This window comes from Eriocheir sinensis, chromosome 2 (assembly GCF_024679095.1).
Source record: "Eriocheir sinensis breed Jianghai 21 chromosome 2, ASM2467909v1, whole genome shotgun sequence".
Taxonomy (NCBI): Eukaryota; Metazoa; Arthropoda; class Malacostraca; order Decapoda; family Varunidae; genus Eriocheir; species Eriocheir sinensis.
Genome location: NC_066510.1, coordinates 9,045,222 through 9,066,167, shown reverse-complemented (window position 1 = coordinate 9,066,167; position 20,946 = coordinate 9,045,222). Strand labels below are relative to the sequence as shown.

Below are 20,946 nucleotides of genomic sequence, written 5' to 3'. Positions count from 1 at the left end.
CCATTTGCACACCTTCAGACCACCCATATGTGCGCAAATGGTGAGGTTTGACTGTATCTGCCTTTTGATGTAGTTCAGTCCGACCCCACGCTCACCACCTTATCCACTTGGCCACCGCCAACACCCACTTTTTCACTCAGTATGTATGGGGAAAATACAATTTGGTACTGGCTAGCTGCCATTTTATCTCACCTGCGCTCACATACGGGGAAAATTCATTTTTTCCCGCCTACCACTATTTTTCCCCACCTGCACCTACACTCACATATGGGGAAAATACATACACTTTTTTTCATCCATCTCCCTTCCATGGAGATGAGGCAAGATAAGGCGCCATGCATGAGGGGGCAGCTGCCAGCGTTTGAGAGCACGACTCGGGTAGCCCAGACCACCCCAGGTCCTCTCAGGAGAGGTGAAGCGCCTCCGTGCTGTGATGACATCATCAGCAAATATGGTAGTCCAAACAAACACATATAAGTGCTTCCATTGCATTTCACCTCTCTGTGCCACCAAAACCACAACAGCTTCCTTTTTGTCCTCTGTTGCAAGGAGCTTGTCGGCCAGAACAGCTAGTGATGCATGTTTAAACATCGTCAGGAAGATCAGCGGACGCCATTTTGCTGCCAGACCAGCTAGTAAACGTTGTTAGAAAGATCAGCGGATGCCATTTTGCTGCCAGTGAGTGACGACGTTTACTAGCTGTTCTGGCAGCAAAATGGCGTCCGCTGATCTTCCTGACGACGTTTAAACAAGCATCACAAGCTGTTCTGGGCGACGAGCTCCTTGTAACAGAGGACGAAAAGAAAGCTGCAGTGGTTATGGTGGCACAGAGGTGAAATGCAATGGAAGCACTTACTATATGTGTTTGTTTGGGCCGCCATATTTGCTGATGACGTCATCACAGCACTCAGGCACTCAGGCTGCAGCGTCACGTGTTTGAGAGGACCCAGAGCGGTCCGGGCAGGGGAGACCACGAACCGCGTCATAGATGGTTTTACCCGCGTGATCTGAACATACAGTTCTGACACATACCACACCACAGGACACCACACCTTATGAATCCGCTTCATACGTGACTCGACTGTACTTCACCTCCTGCAACATCCTGGCCATCTCGTGGGTTGACAAGAGAGAGGTCAACCTGATGTCAACCATCCACGAGCCACGCATGGTCCAGTCCCACATTCCTGACTGGGCCACTGGAGAATATATCAGGAAATCTGCGTCAGTCCTCGATTACAACACCAATATGAGACTCGTCGACAAGTCCGATGCCATGATCTCCTCAGTTGAGTGTGCCAGGAAGAATATGAAATGGTGCAGGAAGCTGTTTTCTCATCTTCTCGACCTGAGCACACACAATGCCCACATACTGCATCAGGTTGTCACGGAGAGACGAGAGACATATGAGGACTTCGTCATCGAACTCTGCTGTGAGATGATCTCCCACTACATGCCCCTAAACCGCCCAGCCATATGCCCACCAGCACAACCAAGGGGAAGACGGGCTGACACCCCTGTCAGGCTGACAGCCAGGCACTTCTCAACCATCGTGGAGCCTTCGGAGGTGAAAAGAAACCCGCAACGCCTCTGCAAAGTCTGCACTCACACCGTCAGGCGTCGTCAGAAGTCAGAACCCTCGTAAACTGACTCGTTACAAGTGTCGAAGGTAATGTGGGACTGTGCTACCCTCAGTGTTTTATTGACTACCATACCCTGACAAACTACTGAGGGAGCCAACCATAAACAGTGTAAATAGTGTACAGTATTTTATAAGCATCCAAAGCACAAACAGTCCCTGTAGAAACTATGTGCATATAGTAATAAGTAAAACCTCATCAGTGTAAATATTACAGTGGGCAAAGTGATTGTGAAGCACTTATAGTTATATGTGGCAAAAAAAGACGCAAGTACTCTCTGCAAGTGCGGGTAAAAGACACAAATAATGTTTGTAAATAGATTCACAATGACAATACAAAACAAAAACATCATATATTGTTTGTAATAATGCCAAAAACATACCATGAACTCAACAATCATGAACCCTCTATAAACTGTGATTGCGTGAGCGAACACTCTTGTGGGCGACTGTACATTGAGTTGAACTATCAAAAAGCTCAAAATGAGTTACTCTAACAATATATATAAGTCTGTGCTAAATATGTCGAAAGAAAACGATTTACTCAGATAGGCACCCTCAAATCCAAGAAAGTATCACGAAATCAACACGACCATTTAAACTTCCCGATAGAAATGGCCCAAAACACCGACTTCTAGGTGACGGTAAGCTAAAAGACGTTACATTTCTTCATTTTTCATGGTTTTAACCCGTACAGTGTTTAGTACGTATATATACGCATGCTCTTTTGAGGGCTTATATGCCCTTTATTTTTGTTTGTGTATGTAACGTTGTTCATTGGCAGTAAAGAGGGATAATCTGACAAGTGTTTGTATTTTTTAATAGATGTTAAAGGGCATTTCTGGACTTTTGTCTGCATTCCAACAAAAATCATTATACAAGAAGGTAAGTTACTTTCTTCTAGGTAATTACTCCTTGATTCTATAATCAGTAAGGCATGTGGAATTGTAAATTACAGTTCAGAGTAATTGGAAACGAAAACCAATCGTCGGAAGCTTCATAGTATTATGCTGAACTTTGAGAACTACACACAGCCTTGAAGCGAGCAGTGTTGCCTAATGTGCATCCAATCATTTTGTTGTACTTACAATTCCTGTTTACTTTTCAGGTTTTTGTGATGTAAAGAAGTACTTAAACATTACTCACACTTTAGGATTGTGAGAAGTGTTTATAATGGAAAGAATATAGGCTCTAAAAATTTCCTGGTATGACATCGTTAGCTCCGAGACGGAGAAAAATAAGAGAACAAAAACTCTAGGGTTCTATTCCTCACATATAAATAATATATATATCAAATGATTTGTAATTTTTTTACATTTTAAGGGGCAAATAAAAAAATAAAAAATAAAAAAAGTGCAACCTGGCATGACCCCTATCTAGGACAAAAGACGACACTGTACAGGTTAAGCTGTTTTATGCCTAAAGAGACGGCTTATTATTTTCTTTCTGAAAGTGATTTGGAGACCAATTACGTGTTCCAGTGAATTTATTTAACTTAGTTTTTTATGCTGTCATTGCAGTATGAGATGTCACACAGGCAGTCTTATGATTGCATAACTTAAACTGAGTAGCTGGCCATAAATGTGGATGATTAATTTAAGTTTCTGGTTCTAGGTGGCATTCCACATCTGAGCTAGAATAATCTTAATTTATTAAACATGGACTAGTCTGAAATAAACTTTATAATTCATGTGAGCATGCAGATTAGTAGTGACAGATTCTCAAGTGTAAACAGTGTGATATAACTTGAAGGAATAAATGGTCTAAAATTGCTGGATAATGTTGAAAAGATTCAATTTTGTTTTGATAGAATCATAGCAAAGGGAAACATCAGGTAATTAGGAAGAGTTAATCTCTGTTCCTAGATGGTATGGAGAGCTGTGGCAGACATCATAGCCAAGTGAACTCACTATGTTATTTTAAAGCAAATGCTAACACAATGACAACAGTTGGGCTTACTTTTTGTTGTCGAGTTAGCTCCCTGTTTGCCTTGAGCACACATTCCAATAATGTGGGGTCATTCTGCAGTTGAGAAGCCCTTCGGTAAGACTCTAGGGCATGACCAAAGAGATTAGTTGCAAATTCAACTTCTCCTCGACGAAAATATCCCTGGAAAAATATAAAATCAATGTAAAAATATTACATTTTGCACATATTTTTTTAAAAACTTTATGGTTGTTTTGATTTCCCGTAATTTTTAACTTGTTGTTCATTGAACATTTTCTACCTACAGGAAAAATTATATTTTATCATCAAATTCAATACATTATTAATATCAAATACAATACAGCAATTCAGTCACCTTTGCCCAGGTAGGGTCAAGTCGTATAGATTCATTAGCATCTTCAAGAGCATAATAATACTGCTGAAGCTTCAGGAAAGCAAAGGATCGGTTGCTGTACAGCTGAGGTGAAGAGCTGTCCAGCTTGATTGCATGAGAATAATGTAGCACAGCCTCGGCATAATTCCCTGCTCGAACACATTCATTTCCTTTCTCCTTCAACTCTGTTACCTGAAAGATAATGAAAAACAATTTTTACAAAAAAACTTGTTAGAGAGAACGTTCCTGTATATATATGGGATTTTTCTCTATTGTGGGATTTTCCATTTTTAGAACCTAAACTATGCTTGTAATTGACATTATAACTAGGATAATGTCTGGTAAGAGCATAGAACTTTGAGTAAGACATTCATACAAAAGATGGAATTGGACAATTACAACGGCTGCATTTACACCAAGCGAGTCGCGTTGAGTCGAGTCACGTCAAGTCATTTGAGGCAATTCATATTGACGCAACTCTGTTTACACCAACTGCGTCAACCTGAGTCAAGTCAGTACTCAATGACCCATTTGATTTCATGGAGAATGGATGCATGTTTTTTTTTTTTTTTTTTTTTTATTAATTCATCTTATTAATTTTGTTTTCCATTGGTCTTTTACTCTCTTTTTCTTTAATTTTCTATTGGCATTTTTCAAAGCCTTTTCTTTTCTTTTTAGTTCTTTTCTTGCTGTTGTTTTTCTTCTTTAGTTTTCTTTTTGGGTGTTTTTTTTTCTATCATACTTAAGTTAATGTTCGTGTGTCTGGGTGAGCCGCTTTCCTCCCAGAAGGGATCAGAGAGTTATGATTTACTTCATGTTTTTGGTGACGGGTATAATTTCTTGGCGTATGCGTGAGTATGACTGAACGTAACAGATGCTATATGAATTGTGTACTACATTGTTATTTACAAATATTGAAAATATACATATTAAGTATATGAATATACCCACTCCCCCTTTGTCCCTTGTCCTACTAACATAGCTTTGTGATAGGCCCCAATCTTAACACTGTGTGCATTGTATGTACATATGTATGAATGGTTGAGTGAATGGTGTGCATGCTTCAAGATAATACGTAAAACTGAAAACTTTCCATAAAGCAGCAATGACATCACGATCCCGGTGGTTAGGGTCACTGGAATCATATATAGCAGGGGGCTCTTGAACTAAGTTGATTAGGAGTTCCACCAGCATGCTTGAACACACCACAGCAGACTCACTGTGACCGACGTCAAAATTAGGTCCAGCCCAATATGTGACTCGACGCGACGCGACACGACGTGACGTGACTCCACACATCCGGGGTAAACGGTTTCTTTCAAAAACCCATATAAATCAGTGTTATAACTGGGGTGGCGATTCATGATACGTCATGACGCGACTCGCCGCGACTCGCTTGTTGTAAACGCAGCCTAAACGAGTAATGGTGTGGTGTGGTGTGGAGGTGAGGGTAAAAGTGTAGAGCATGGAGAGGTGGAACAGATGAATGGCAATGGGGAACTTTCTAAGTGTAATTTTGGCAGGGGGCAGCGCTGTATCTTGTTAGATACAGTTAGAGAAGTGAGAAAAGAAGACCACAAAATTGGGAGCTACAATTACAGCAAGGCAAACTTTCACAATGAGAAAATACTGGAGAAACAGACTGGAGTAAGTGCTGGAGGAGTGGAACAGAAGTGGCTGTCTTTACTTGAGATTTACAATGAGGGAGCAAGGAGACATGTACCAAGAATGGGGAAGAGAGAAATTAGAAATACAATATGGTTCAATAAAAGATGTGAAATAGCAAAGGGAGAAAGAGATGTAGCATGGAACAGGTGGAAAAGAAGGAAAACACATGACCTATGAGTGAAGTACAAACAAACGAGCAATGAATACATCAGAATATGAAGAGAGGAACAGAGGAACTATGAGAGAAATGCAGTAGAAAATTGTAAAAAAACAGCCAAAGTTATTTCATAGATATGTCAACAGCAAGCTGAAAAACAGAAGGAATAAGTAAGCTAAAGGTGGATGGTGAGGAGTAAGAGGATGCAGCAGCAATGGTGAAAGATATGAATGGTTGTTTTCAGGCAGTGTTTACAAGGGAGAGTGAATTTAACAGACATAAAGGGAGAGAAGAAAATATGGAGTACCTGGAAGGAATACAAGTTTCAGTACAAGAGGTGGAAGGATTAATGGAAGGTCTGGATGTGAGGAAAGCATTGAGACTGGATGGCGTGTCTTTTGGGACCTGAGGAAGTGCAGTAATCAATTAGCTGATAAGATCCAATGTGTCATAATAATAATACAAACAGTATGGCTTTCAGTAATAGCGATGGAATTTGTTTAGATCTACAGAAAGCATTCAATAAGGAGCCATATAAGAGATCGCTGTGGAAGATAGAGGGCATTGGAGTATTGGGAGGAAGACTTTTGAGGTGGATGAAGGACTTTTTGGAAAATGGTGAAATGAGGACGGTGATCAAGGGTGTGAGGTCCTCGTTGGGAAAGTGATCAGTAGAGTTCCATAGGGGTCGGTGCTGGCTCCGGTCATGTTTGCAATCTACATCAGTGACATGGCGGAGGGAGTGAACAGCTACGTGAGTTTGTTTGCTGATGATATCAAGTTGCTGAGGAGGATTGGAAGTGGAGAGGTCTGACAAGCACTGCAACAGGACCTGGATAAGATATGGGAATAGGATCATAAATGGGAAATGAAATTTAACATCAGAAAGTGCAGTGCGACGGAATTAGAAAAGAGCAAAAAGAGAATTTTACGTCATTATACATTGGGAAATAGAAGCATTAAGAAAACATCAATGGAAAAGGACCTAGGAGTATCTGTATCAGATAATTTGTCGCTAGAGAAATAAATAAGTATACATAATTGTAGGTGAGACATACAACCTAGTGACAAACATAAAAGTTGCTTTTCAACATCTGGATGAGGATGTGATGAAAAGACTGATTGTAACCATTATAAGTTCAAGGTTGGAAAATGCAGCAATGGTATGGTCGCTGAGTACAAAGTCAAATACATATAAGGAAAGTAGGGAGAATTCAGAGGGCAGCAACAAAGCTGGCTCCAGGACTAAGAGATTTAACATATAAAGAGAGATTGAAGCAGCTGAACCTACCGACACTGGAACAGAGGAGGGAGAGAGATCTGACTGCGGCATATAGGGTGCTGAGTGGGATGGAAAAGTAGACGAAGAAGACCTAATAATGTAGGGTACAAGAGAATCAAGACGTCATGGAAGGAAGATAAAAACGGAAGCCTATAGAAGAGACAAAAAAGAATAGCTTTCCAGAAAAAGTGGTGGAGGACTGGAACGGCCTAGATAAAGATGTGTCAACGCAAAGACCATTCATGAATTTAAGGCCAAGCTGGATTATAGTAGATATAGTGACGGGACAGTATGAGCGTAGCTCCTCTCCTGTATACCACAACTAGGTAAACAAGGTAAACACACACACACACACACAGTTAGAAAGTTGGAAAGACTACAAAGAGCAGTGACTAAATTACCGGAAACTCTGAGAGAACATACTTATGAAGATAGACTGGAGAAATTGGGACTAACAATGCTGGAGAGAAGAGAGGGGACCTAATAGCATTGTACAGGATACAAGAGGGATTGGAGAAATTGGACAGGGAAGACCTAGTGATACGTGACAGAAGTGTGACAAGAGGCAATGGTAAGAAATTGAAGAAGAGCGGCTGTAGGAGAGACATCAAGAAAGACAGTTTTCCATACAGAAGCCTAACAACATGGAACAGACTTGACGAGGAGACTGCGTGTGCAAAAACGATTCATGAATTTAAAGCCAAGCTGGATAATGAGCGTTATGGAGATGGGACAGCACGAGCCTAGTACAGCTCCTTTCCTGTATTTCACAACTAGGTAAATACAACTAGGTAAATACACACACACACACACACACACACACACACACACACACACACACACACAAACAATAAGGCCAAGGTTGGAGTATGCAGCAGTGGTCTGGTCTCCTCACAAAAAGAAGAATATAAAAAAGCTGGAAAGAGTGCAGAGAGTGGCAACTAAGATGGTACCGGAACTTAGAGATCGGACTTATGAGGAGAGACAATAGCATGGGGCTCACAACCCTGGAGAGAATAGAAAAAGGAGACCTGATAGCAGTGTACAAGGTGGCAAGCGGAGTGGAACATTTGGACAGAGAGGACCTGTGTGTGTGGAACGAGAGAGAAACGAGAGGACATGGAAAGAAGTTGAGGGCGACCACATGTAGGCAAGATGTGAAAAAGTTCAGCTTCCCAAACAGAAGCACTGAGCTATGGAATAGGCTGGAGGAGGAGGTGGTTTGTGCAAGAAACATTCATGATTTAAAAAAAAAGTTGGATAAGAGCGGATATGGAGACGGGACAGCGCGAGCGTAGCTCTTTTCCTGTATGTCACAACTAGGTAAACACACACACACACACACTTGGTCCTTCTTCTTAGTTTTCCTTTTCTTAGCCATTGGTATTATATGCCGGCTTCTCTCTTGGTCTTTCCATTGATGGTACTTCTTCAAAATTGCATTAGAACCTGTAATATGTTCTATAATGTTCAGCACGTGAGGGTACTGGTATTGGTGGTGATGGTGGTTGCGATGATGGTGGTTGCGATGGTGGTGGTTGCAATGTTGGTGGCAGTGGCCGTGGTTGAGTTACACACACACACACACACACACACACACACACACAAGTGTGCAAGGGGCCTGGGTAATGTACACTGTGGTCCCTGTCTCTTATTATTGACTAGTAGTAAGATGAGTGGGAGGGAGGATGATTTGGAGTGGATAACACCGAGGAGAAGACAATATGGATGAAGAAGGAAGGAAAAATGGATGGATATGGAGTGCTGATGATGATAGTGATGATGGAAGGTATGGTGTTGGTGCAACTTTTTCGGGATTCGCGAGTAAAGAATCGGCTATTTATAAGAGAATTTTGCTTATGAAAAAGAAACTGGGTAAGTGGATCAGTGTAGTGAAAAGCAGGGATGAAGAGGAGGTACAGAGTAGATCACAACAAAGGGATTTCAGATCTAGAGTTTGAAGTTTGGAAGAAAATGAAAAGAAACTGATTCAGGAAAATGAGAAGCTGAAGGAAATAATGACCAAGGAGGAACAAAAAATTAAATAGGAAATGTTGGGGAAAATAAAGACCTGGAAGGTGGAAAATGAAAAAGCAAACGTAGTCCTCAAAGAAGTGATCAAACAACAATTGAAAGAAAACAAGGAAAACGTAGAGAAGGAGGTGGTTAAGGGGGGTGGCCAGGGGTATTTTTTGACAAATATTTTTTTAAACACACGAAAATTACTTTTCGCCCTCAGCGTAATTCACCTCTTGGTCTACTGCTGCGGGTCTCTCTCGAGACAGCCAGCCGTTCCCCTACGGAAGAGCACAGAGCTCATAGTACCGATCTTTGGGTAGGGCTGAGACCACTCACACACAACACACCGCGACAACGAGGTCACAACTCCTTGCCTTACGTCGCGTACCTACTCACTGCTAGGTGAACAGGGGCTACACGTGAAAGAAGATAAACCCAACTTATCTTCACCCGGCCGGGGAATCGAACCCTGGTTCTTCTGGTTGTGAGGCAGACGCTCTATCCACTGAGCTACTGGGCCGTAGCATAGGTGTGAAATATCAGGCGCAGACATTTTTTTCCACAAAATTTAAAAACCAGCATCACCAGAGCAAGATTTAAAGGTCCCGCAGTGATGCGTCACTGCCTCAAATGTGCCTCGCCGCGTGGTATAATGGTGACACTGGTATTTTTCGCATAAATCATGTTATAATTTTTTTTTTTCAAATTTTGCCACTTGGCATTCCTCCTCTTTCTGCTGTTTGTGTGTGAGTGAGCTAGCGCAGAGCGGCGGCCAGTGTGCTGGCAGTGCCTCACCAAATGTTAGAAGGTGAGCACTATCGCATTGCGCGCCTCCTGACTTCTTTCGCAAGCAACTTCTTACTATGACTTGCAAGAGACGTATAGAGAAAGCAAGAATGGGCTTCCTGAAGAAGGCTCGTATGAAGAGATGGAGCCAGCAGGCTTCACATGAAGGTGAAGATCAACCTACTGGAGCGTGAATGTCATCCCCGCCAACAAACCATCACTGCTTCCCCTAACTCAACCATGGCCACTGCTACCACCGTTGTCTCCACCACCATTGCAACCACCACCATTGCAACCACCATCATCGCAACCACCATCACCACCAATACCAGGACCCTCACATGCTGAACATTATAGAACATATTGCAGGTTCTAATGCAACTTTGAAGAAGTACCATCAATGGAAAGACCAAGAGAGAAGCCGGCATATAACACCAAAGGCCAAGAAAAGGAAAACTAAGAAGAAGGACCAAGAATATCAAGCAGGAGAGTTCTAGGAATAAATCTGGTAACAGTGAGGAAGGTGGCGCCTTCTGACACCCTCACCATTGAGTGACTAATACCTTTTTGAAGGAGGGACCAGATGCCTATTCCAGTTCTCTACAAAGTAGAAGGTATAGGCAATGATATGTGAAGATTTCATGCCAATCAAACAAAAACAAGTGGCAAGACACAAAAGACATGGAAAAAAATCTTTGACAGACGTTTTCTCGAAAAGTGTATTTTCCAGTTTTGAAAAGCCTCATAGACTTTACTATGTATCTGATTGTCTATTGTTTTGCATCAATAAAGAGTACAAACAACGGTCTATTTTTGTATGTGAGAATTTTTTAAGATTTTTGAAAAATAACGGACATACAGAGGAGAGAAAATAATAAGTTTGATTTATTATTTTTTTTTTTTACCAAGCCACAAATCAAAAATGTAATCACTTGAAGTTGTAGAGGTACATAAGACATTTCTATGGTATTTTTATTTCTTGAAATCAAATGATTGATAAACAAAGGCTGTGAGGCAAATTTAATTTTTTGTCCTTTTTTTAAGTTACCCCAGCAAGTCACCCAAATTTCATGAAATTCACATGAAGTAATAAGTAAACATATACAAATCACATTATGATTTCAGACCCATAGGGTACACCAATCATGCAAAATGGCCCCCCTGGTCGCCCCCCTTAAGGCTTTGAAGAAAAATGAGGAACTAGTAAGAGATGTAACAGACAAGAAGAGTGTAGTGATATTTGGCATGAAGAAAAAGAATACAACATACAAACCAAGAAGGGAAAAGGAAGAACTGAAATCTGTAAAAGACCTACTTAAGAACTTAAATGATGAAGAATGGCAAAACATTGAGGAGGAGGTGGAGGAAATTTATAGGATGGGCCCCTATATGGAAGGGAAAACAAGACCAGTTAAATTAAGGTTGAGATCGCAGAAGGCAACAGAGGAAATATTGTACAGGACAACTAAGTTAAGGGAAATAGAAGGATGCAAGGAAATATATACAAAGAAAAATAGAAATGAAGAAGAAAGGAAGAAATGGAATGAACTTTGCAGAGGCAAAAGAAAGGAATAATGTAAGATCTGAAGAGGAAAAAGAGGTATTTTTTTGGAGAGTTCTGGGAGATCGTGTCAGAAAGTGGTATATAAGGGAGAAGATGAAAGAGAGCGAAAGTTAGACAAGATTGATACAAATAAGGGATTAAGTGATGTATACAAATATAGATGGGATAATATCTAGTAAGCTGGAACTATAAGACTACCTACAAGAGAAGGAGCCCATGATTGTATGCCTAAGAGAAACTAAACTAAATGAAGTCATCCAAATAGTGTTTGATAAAAAATACAATGTATGGAGGAAAGATAGAATTGGCAAAGGTAGTGGAGTGATGATAATGACAAAGAAGAAGTTATTAGTAAAATCAGTAGTATATGGAGAAGGAAAAGTGGAAATAGTGAGTGTAAATCTGGAGAACAAGAACAGAGAAAGGATGACGATTACAACAACGTATGTACCACCTACAACAAACTCATGGCGTAAAGAAAAACATGAAATCATGATTGAAGATACCATTCAGAGTTTAAGTAGAATACTCAAAGCAAACAAAAGAGTACTATTAGTTGGTGATTTTAATTGTAAAGAGGTAGATTGGGAGATGTTTGAAAGCGGCAGTGGCGATATGGCATGGGGGGGAAAGATTTTTAAGATTGATGATGGAAAACTTGATGATGCAAAGGGTGAAGGAAAACACAAGACATAGAAGTGATGACGAACTAGCGAGACTGGACCTGGTGTTAACAAAAGGACTACACTTGAAGGATGATTTAAGGTATGGATGCCCTCTGGGAAAGAGTGACCACGTGATCATAGAGATAGAAACGGAGGAGGAAGGAAGTGAAGAGGATGAATCATATAAAAGAAACTGGTTAAACTATAGGAAGGCAGACGTGGAAAATCTTAAGAAATATTATGGAGAGCTGCACTGGGATGAGCTAATGAGAACAAGTGAAGTGCAAGAAAAGTATGATATTTTCATGGAGGGGTATAAAACAGGTGTTACGAAGTTTGTACCAGAACACAGATCTAAAGAAAAGGGAAAAAAGGACTGGTTTAATGCAAAATGTGCTATGGCAAAAGAAAAAAAAGACAAAGCATGGAAAAGATTAAAAAGAAATAAAAACCAAAGGAATAAAGAATATTTTAAGTTAGCGAGAAATGAATACGTGAAAATATGGAAGGAAGAAGAAAAGGGATATGAAAAGGATATTGTGGAAAAGTGCAAGGAACAACCTAAACTGTTTTAAAGATTCATAAATGGAAAGATTAAACCAGGAGAAACAATTGAAAGACTGAGCGACGGGAATGTGACAATTGATGATCCTAAAGGCATAGCGGAGTTACTAAACAAAAAGTTCCAGCAAGTTTTAATTTAACTTGAGGAGATATATAAATTGCTGGGGGAGCTGGAAGAGAGGAAAGCTGTAGGACTGGATGGAGTCTCAGGGTATATATTGAAAGAATGCAGAAATGAGTTGGTTGGACCGATATATGACATCATTAAATGCTCAATAACAACTGGTACAGTGCCTAAGGAGTGGTGGAGGGCCGAAGTGGGCCCCATATACAAAAGTGGAAGGAAGGAAGAGCCCCTGAACTACAGACCTGTATCACTGACCAGTGTAGTATGTAAAATATGTGAGAAAGTGATAAAGAAACAACCGACGAGATTTCTAGAAGAGCATAATTTAATCACAAAACAGTATGGATTCAGAAAAGGGCACTCATGTATGACAAACTTACTGAGCTTTTACTCAAGAGTGACAGATAAAATACAGGAAAGGGACGGATGGGTTGATTGCGTTTACCTGGACCTAATGAAGGCATTTGACAAAGTTCCACATACAAGACTACTATGGAAACTAGAAAATAAAGGGGGATTGAAAGGGAAAATGAAGAACTGGATGGAAAGCTACCTAAGGGGAAGAGAGAACTGTAGAGAGTGGAGTGCCTCAGGGATCGGTATTGGCACCAATACTTTTCCTAGTATGTATTAATGACATGCCAGAGGGAGTAAATAGTTATATGAGCCTGTTTGCAGATGATGCAAAACTGCTAAGACATATAAGAAACAGTAAAGACTGAGAAATTCTGCAAGAAGACCTAAACAAGATTTGGAAATGGAGTATGGAATGGGAAATGAAATTCAATGTTATGGAAATGGGAAAAAGTGAAGGGAGACCAAAATGGATATATAAAATGGGAGATGGTGAAATATTAAATAAAGTACACGAAGAGAGAGATCTGGGAGTAATAATGCAAAGAAGAAAGACACCATTTCCACCTCTTTTAAACATCTAAATTTTCCCCGTGCACAGCATCCAGAGAAATATATCGCCACCCGCACTCTAAGGGTTAAGACACTCAAAAGAGCTTAAAAATATCAAATGGAAGAAAAAATTGATGCAAATAGGAAACAGTAATAAAGGATATAAATACCATACCATATTAACCAATATGTAACTTAATGTGGGGCCAGGATTGACATCATCATATTATGGTTATTATTCATTAACACGATGAATGATGCTTCAAAACACTCAAATAACCAAACTATTTAGACTAGCAAATAGAAGAAGAAAATGCCAAAAATAGGAAGCTACCATAAAGGAAATTAATATTCTGTATGCCCCAACTTTACTTTACCAAGCTTGTTGGGGTAGAAGGCAGGGATGGAGTATTTGTATTTTGTAATCGTATTCGAATACAATCAAAGATCATACGTAATTGGGTGTATTCGTATTTGAATAAATATTGATAGAAATCAAATTAATCTCATTCATATTCGAATACAAGGGGAGAGTATTCGTATTCTGCGAATAATCTGATGAATACTTCAAAATTTATTATCAGAAATGACAGCTGCTGTTCCTTACAACTCAAGCCTCCTCCTGGGTGGACGTGTAATCCTCATGTATAGTACAAGGTTTGCAGACTGTGACAGCGTGGCTGGATTCTGACTCAGTTTGTAATGTGTATATTATAATGTACATGTGAATGCTGGTCTTAATGGCTAACAAGTGGCCACTTGCCAGTGTGGACATTGAATGTGTGTGCATGAGCTCATATAACTGTTGCATAACCTCAGAACAGTTCTACACCCAGTTACGTTGAGAAGGTATTTTTCAGTGAAAAAGTATTCATGAATGTAAACATGAATACTTTCAAGAAGTATCTATATTTGTATTCGAATTAAAACCATTTCAGTGTATTCGAGTTCGTAGGAATTTGGAGTATTCGTATTCGAATACACAATTCTTGTATTCACTCCATCCCTGATAAAGGGGAAGAAGTCGTTTGCGGTTAAACTCATGGCGACATTCGTTTCATTTGTAACTATATACTTTAGAAAATCTCATGTTAACGTATTGACTGCTACTGGTCTTTTCGTAGAAATTGACCGAAGTGGCGCGAAGGGCCATCCCAAGTGGGCAGCAGCACAGGAGCCGATGAGATTACCTACACCGGTATGGCGAGCAGCTCCTGCACTGGCCGCCACACCTCACACGGGCACGGCACCTGGCCCTGGCACGTGCTGGGGTGTGGGTTTGCCTCCCCCTAGCATTCCACAAGTCTGCAACAAAGAGTATAATGTTCCGCCGCGTCCTCACCTCCGCGTTTGTTGACATCTTCGATCCCCGTGTTCAGTGTTTGGTGCTGCTGGTGACGGGCGGGCGGCGGCATTACCTTTGCAACGGCTCTGCCGGAAGCTGTCTAGGGCTGTTGCAGGTCAACACATTTTTTCCTCTTCTCTTGATATGCTGGACATTGTGGTAGAAAATGCTCCAGTGTTTCTCTCTCTGCATCTCATATCTTGTAAGGTCTTTCTTTTTTGCATTTCTCTTTACTGTCTTTTTGTTTGTTTCCATTATTGCACTTTTCTTTTTACTTTTCTTTTATTGCGTTTCACGAATGTTTTTTTCACGTTCAGCATTGTAAACATTCACTATAGCCTCAACACTACCCATGGAAATACCCCCAATCTCTACCAAGGAGCATATTTTTGGACGGAATTATTATTTTTTTCTGGTCGTGTTTGAAGTATTAAATGATTCTGACATGTTTTTTTTTTCCTGAAATCACTAGTTTTAATGAAACCTCCATCCCCCAGAGCAATTAACGATGTCGGAAAGAAACAGAGAAAAAAGTTGCACATGGCCTCGATGCTCATCTCCGTCACATTACCCTTTGATCCAGTGGTGGATGAGAACACATCATCTTGGGACAAGGTTTGAACCAGTGTGACATCCGCGTTACCAGTATAGACTATAGCTAGTGTATCTTCCCCAGGTTTCCCAGGTACCCGCTTTTCGATCAACCCCAAAAGAAGGATGAACAGCTGGCCGGGTGATCGAGGTTCGTGCTGCATGACTGCCCAAGTCGGGATTCGAACCCAGCTGGTCCACTGGTTCGTAGTCAGATACGTACGGTAATTACGGAGGCGGGAAGAAATATAGACATCAGATTAATATGACAAACACATAAAAAAACCTCTCCGTGTGGAGGCCTGGTATGATCGAGCCACTCAGAATTGTCATCAACCCAGGGGTCTCCAAGCTTTTCAGTATGAGGACCACATTATACATGTCACATATCTATTTTTGGCGGCCACAGGAAAAAGTAAAGAAGCGTCTATGTCACAAATTTAATGAACTCAAACCAAAGTAAAACAAATGGAAAATATGGGGGCTCCCGTGGCCCAGTGGTTAGAGTCTCCGCCTTGCCTTCTGGCGAAATGCTGGACCCTATAGTTCGCGTCCTACCCGGTGCCATTGGGAGTGGAAAGGTTGGGCTCTTTCCGTCACCCCAGCCCCGTTGTTGGGCCTCCACTTGAAGGATTGGGCATCGTCCCTTCGGACTGGAAAAAGGCTAACGTGACACCGATTTTTAAGAAAGGAGACAAAAAAATACCAGGTAATTACAGGCTCATTAGTCTAACATCAGTTGTAGGTAAGCTACTTGAGAGCATAATTAGAGACAAAATTGTGAGTTACCTTGAAAGCCACTCATTAATTGGGGATTCACAACATGGCTTCCGTAACAAAAGATCCTGCCTATCAAACCTATTGATCTTTTATAACGACCTCTTCTCAGTTTATGACGTAACTAAATCATTGGACATAGTCTATCTTGATTTCCAGAAAGTGTTTGATAAAGTCCAACATCATGAATTACTTTATAAATTAAAGTAAATAGGTATTGACGGTCAAGTACACCAATGGATCGCGAATTGGTTGAGCAACAGACAACAAAGAGTGGTGATTGACGGATTTAACTCAGAGTGGGCGTCGGTCACTAGTGGGGTCCCTCAGGGCTCGGTTCTTGGCCCAGTGCTCTTCATTATTTACATCAACGGTGTGGATGTTGGACTCAATAATCGCATTAGTAAATTTGCAGACGACACAAAGATTGGTAACTCAGTTCTCACTGACGAAGACAGGCAAAGCCTCCAAGGGGATTTGCACAAAATTTCAGCTTGGTCGGATAGATGGGAGATGCCCTTTAAAGTAGATAAGTGCCAGGTCCTTTAAGTTGGAACAAGAAATAAGAAGTTCGATAACGAAATGCGCGGCGTTAAACTCACAAGCGTTAAATGCGTTAAGGACCTGGGGTCAAAATCGCGTCAAACCTCAAATTCTCACAGCAATGCATCGATGCAGCAAATAAAGTGAACAGAATGTTGGGCTTCATTAGAAGAAACTTTTTATTCAAGACTAAAGATGTAATACTTCCGCTCTACAATAGTTTAGTCAAACCCCACTTGGAATATGCAGTACAGTTTTGGTCTCCCCACCATGCAAAGGACATTGCTAAATTAGAAGGTGTTCAGCGTCGGGCAACAAAAACGATCCCTTCCTTGCGCAACAAATCCTACAAAGAAAGGCTTTCCACCCTTATCATGTTCTCTTGAGAAACGTCGCCTCCGAGGAAAACTGATCGAATGTTTTAAAATACTTAATGGTTTCACGAATGTAGACAGATTAAAATAGTTTATGATCAATGACACTTTGCGAACGAGGAACAATGGCATAAAACACAAATGTAGACAAGTAAATTCAGACTGCACCAAATTTTTTTTCACCAACGTTGTAGTGCGAGAATGGAATAAGCTCCCACCTTCAGTGGTCCAGTGTAACACGATTGACTCCTTTAAAAACAAGCTCGACTGTCACTTCCTTGAACTTAATATTAGCTAGAGTAGAAATGCAACGTTTTGGAGCCATCTGATTAATGTAGAATCACTTAGGTTTAAGGACAGGCCACCTAGTCTGGACCATGGGGTCTGTGTGGTCTGATTTTCTATGTAAATTCTATGTAAATTCTCTTTACCCACCGTCTGGGTGGTTGCGCGGCATGCACCGCCTTCCTCCCTTGGGGTATATCCCCAACGAAATACCTGTCATCCATCATCAATGATGATCAATGGAAAACAAAAATATACCTGCCTTCATTTTAATGCAAACACATTAATATGAAGGATGATATATCTTTTTTTCATTTTAAAATCTCATCAATGTAGTGGTCAGAACTTGGGGTCAAAGTTGCTATCACACGGACATTTTCTGGTGTCTTTTATTGGCATCTAGCCGCCGGTACCGGTGGCAAGGAGCGCTCTTCCTATTACACGCGCAACAGATGTTTTCGGCCTCAGCACAGATCAGAACAAGCTGTATGCTAAACATATATCGAGTATAAAAAAAAAGGATTTACCAGGCGTTACAGGTCCCATGTTGGGATACTCCTTTAGAGCTTCTGCTAATTTCTTGAAAACTTCTCTCTACATATTTCTCTTCGAATAGTTTTCATCCCTGGTGTCCCACAGACACTTGTTTTCCCGATAGAGCTCACAGGGGGTGGCAAGAGCATCCTTGGACCTAATAATTTGCTCCATGGCTAGACAATGCCATAGCTGGGCGTTATCGCGATAAGTTATCGCGATACTTTATCGCTGATAACAAAATCGGATTATCGACCATCCGCTACTTATTTAAATATATATCGGTATCTTCGTTACTTTTGTAACCAAACTAGCGATAATCGCTACTTTTTTTCCGCCTCTCAGAAAAAAACGTTGTCTCCCTACTGCGCATGCGTGGCCCGGTGTTGTATGAAAAAACTTCGGGGTATGAAATATCTTCGGTGATGAGATTTCATGCTAAGATCATGAAAATTAAAACACTAGGTTATTTTTTTATGCTACTCAAAAATCAATATATCATAGAGAAAAATCATTTAACTTTGCCCCAAAAATGATTATTCACTGCCTCAAATTTGATATTCCATATTCGTTTGTGACCATGCCATGATACTGAAGGCACCCGGTGTTGTGTTATTTGGTGTCCCATCGTCAAAAGCTGGCGCTTTTGTTTACAAACACTGGTCTCTCGTGAACTGCGCATGCTCAAACCATTAAGTGTAGACCTGTTCAGTCTCACAATGCTTTTTTAACACATTAAGAGTTGCTGGAAAGCTGAATCAAACATACAGTACCACCATCCTCGCTGTTTCTAGAACGACGTACACTCTGTACATATAAATACAACTCGTACAGAGTGTCGTTCTAAAAACAGCGAGGATGGTGGTAGTGGTACTATATGTCTGATTCAGCCTTCCAGCAACTCTTAATTACGGTTTAAAAGCTTTGTGAGACTGTACAGGTCTACGCTTGCTGGTCTGAGCATGCACCGTTCACGAGAGACCAGTGTTTGTAAACAATTTTTGACGGTGGGGACCCCAAATAACACAACACCGATTCAGGCATTTTTAGTATTACCGTCCATATGTACGTGTCAACGTGTGATTTTAAGGTTTTGTAAGTTTCCTAAAATGCAGATAATGAAAATTTGAATTCATCAATGTTGTTCTATCTGAAATATCAATATAGTATCGTTTTCGCCTATCGGACTTATCGCTAGCTAGTATCGGAATTGTGGATTTATATCGGGTATCGGTTATCGGTTATCGCCTATATTTGTGTCTCGAGTTAACGAATATCGGTTATCGCCGTTAAGGTTATTCATTATCAGTTATCGGTTATCGGGAATAAGGTTTTCTGTTATCGTGCCCAGCTATGGACAATGCCCTCACAACAGCTGAAAATGTAAACAAAGACGCCAGTACTGGCTTCAAGATGACGATAATTGGCGTCTCGTGATTGGCGGCGTCTAGCCATTGCAATACTGGCGTCAAGATGCCCGTATTGGCGGCAAGATGCCAGTAAAGTTGACCGTGTGAAAGCACCTTAATTAATTACAGATAACCAGTGGCGTAGTAAGGGGGCGGTCCGCCCCGGGTGACAGCTTGAGGGGGGTGCCATGATACAGGCTCAAGTCTAATGGCTAAGTTCAGTAACGTAGCTAAGTGAAGGGGTGTTGGGGTCATATAAGAAGACACTCCCCCAGGCCCCTAACAAAGGGGCCCGCCGCCTTCCAAATGGTCCATTTGGGAATCCTCATTTGTTGCCATACTCATTTGTAGAAGTGTGGGGGGGAAACCCCACAAGGAGACAAGACCCCCGGGCCCCCGCCCCCCAGATCTTCAGCTATGCCGGCATATATAATGCCGCTGTGTATAATGATGGAGTTTTGATTACCCAGCTCCAGCCACGCGTGATACCGTACGTGAGTGATGGTGCCTTGTGTTTCATACGATTGTAGCGGATGAATTGGTTTGCTTGTAGCAGAGATGTTATTTATTATAAAGAACGTATTTTTTGCATAATGTTGAAGCTAAAGAACTGTACTTTATCATGTGATGTTAAAAACTTGAATGTAAATGTTTGTTGTAGCATGAATCTCGCCGAACGGTATCGTAGGTAAGTGAGAGGGGAGACGCCTAAGTGCGTGACGGAAACAAAACAAGCTCGTGATGGAAACATCTTCGTCGCATGCTTTTGTATTATTATCATAATAATAATAATAATAATAATAATAATAATAATAATAATAATAATAATAATAATAATAATAATAATAATAATAATAATAATAATAATAATAATTATTATTATTATTATTATTATTATTATTATTATTATTATTATTATTATCTTAATTATTATTATCATTTTATGTAGAACACTGAAATTGTCGTTAAGCGACTGAAGTATCATGCAGATATATAATAATAATAACAATAATGATAATAATAATAATAAGAACTGAAGAAGAATTATAATAAGAATGATGATAATAATAATAGTCTACCAGTTTTTTTTCTGCTTTTCCGTGGTTGTCTCTGGATTTGTCTGGCTGGAATAGTAAGCGATGTATGGGGATAATACAATAATAAAAAAGCGGGCCTATCTCTCTTACCTGAGGTTGCCCCTCCGGGACACTACTCATGCAATCCACCCAACCGCCTCCTTCACTCTCCTGACCACCTACTACCGGGTCGAAGGAGGGACTTGCACTAGTTTCTGCGGCAGTGCCTCGCCCTCTTGACGGAGGCTGCGCCAGGAAACGACCCTTAACTCGTAATCACCTCCTCCCTCGCCGGCCTGCTCACCTCCCTGCGGG

At 40.8% G+C, this 20,946-nt stretch overlaps 1 protein-coding gene across 1 annotated transcript in view; it reads right to left on the bottom strand.

Annotated features, from left to right (window-relative positions):
- Nucleotides 1-15,192, bottom strand: part of LOC126999030 (uncharacterized) — a 52,386-nt gene extending 37,194 nt beyond the window's left edge. Inside the window, exons 1-3 of the mRNA XM_050861362.1 lie at nucleotides 15,040-15,192; nucleotides 3,942-4,151; nucleotides 3,599-3,748 (exon numbers count right to left, since the gene is read on the bottom strand). Of these exons, the coding sequence (XP_050717319.1) occupies nucleotides 3,599-3,748; nucleotides 3,942-4,151; nucleotides 15,040-15,057 (378 nt within the window). The 5' untranslated portion in view covers nucleotides 15,058-15,192. The remainder of the gene's footprint in view (nucleotides 1-3,598; nucleotides 3,749-3,941; nucleotides 4,152-15,039) is intronic.
- Between the last annotated feature and the right edge of the window lie 5,754 nt (nucleotides 15,193-20,946).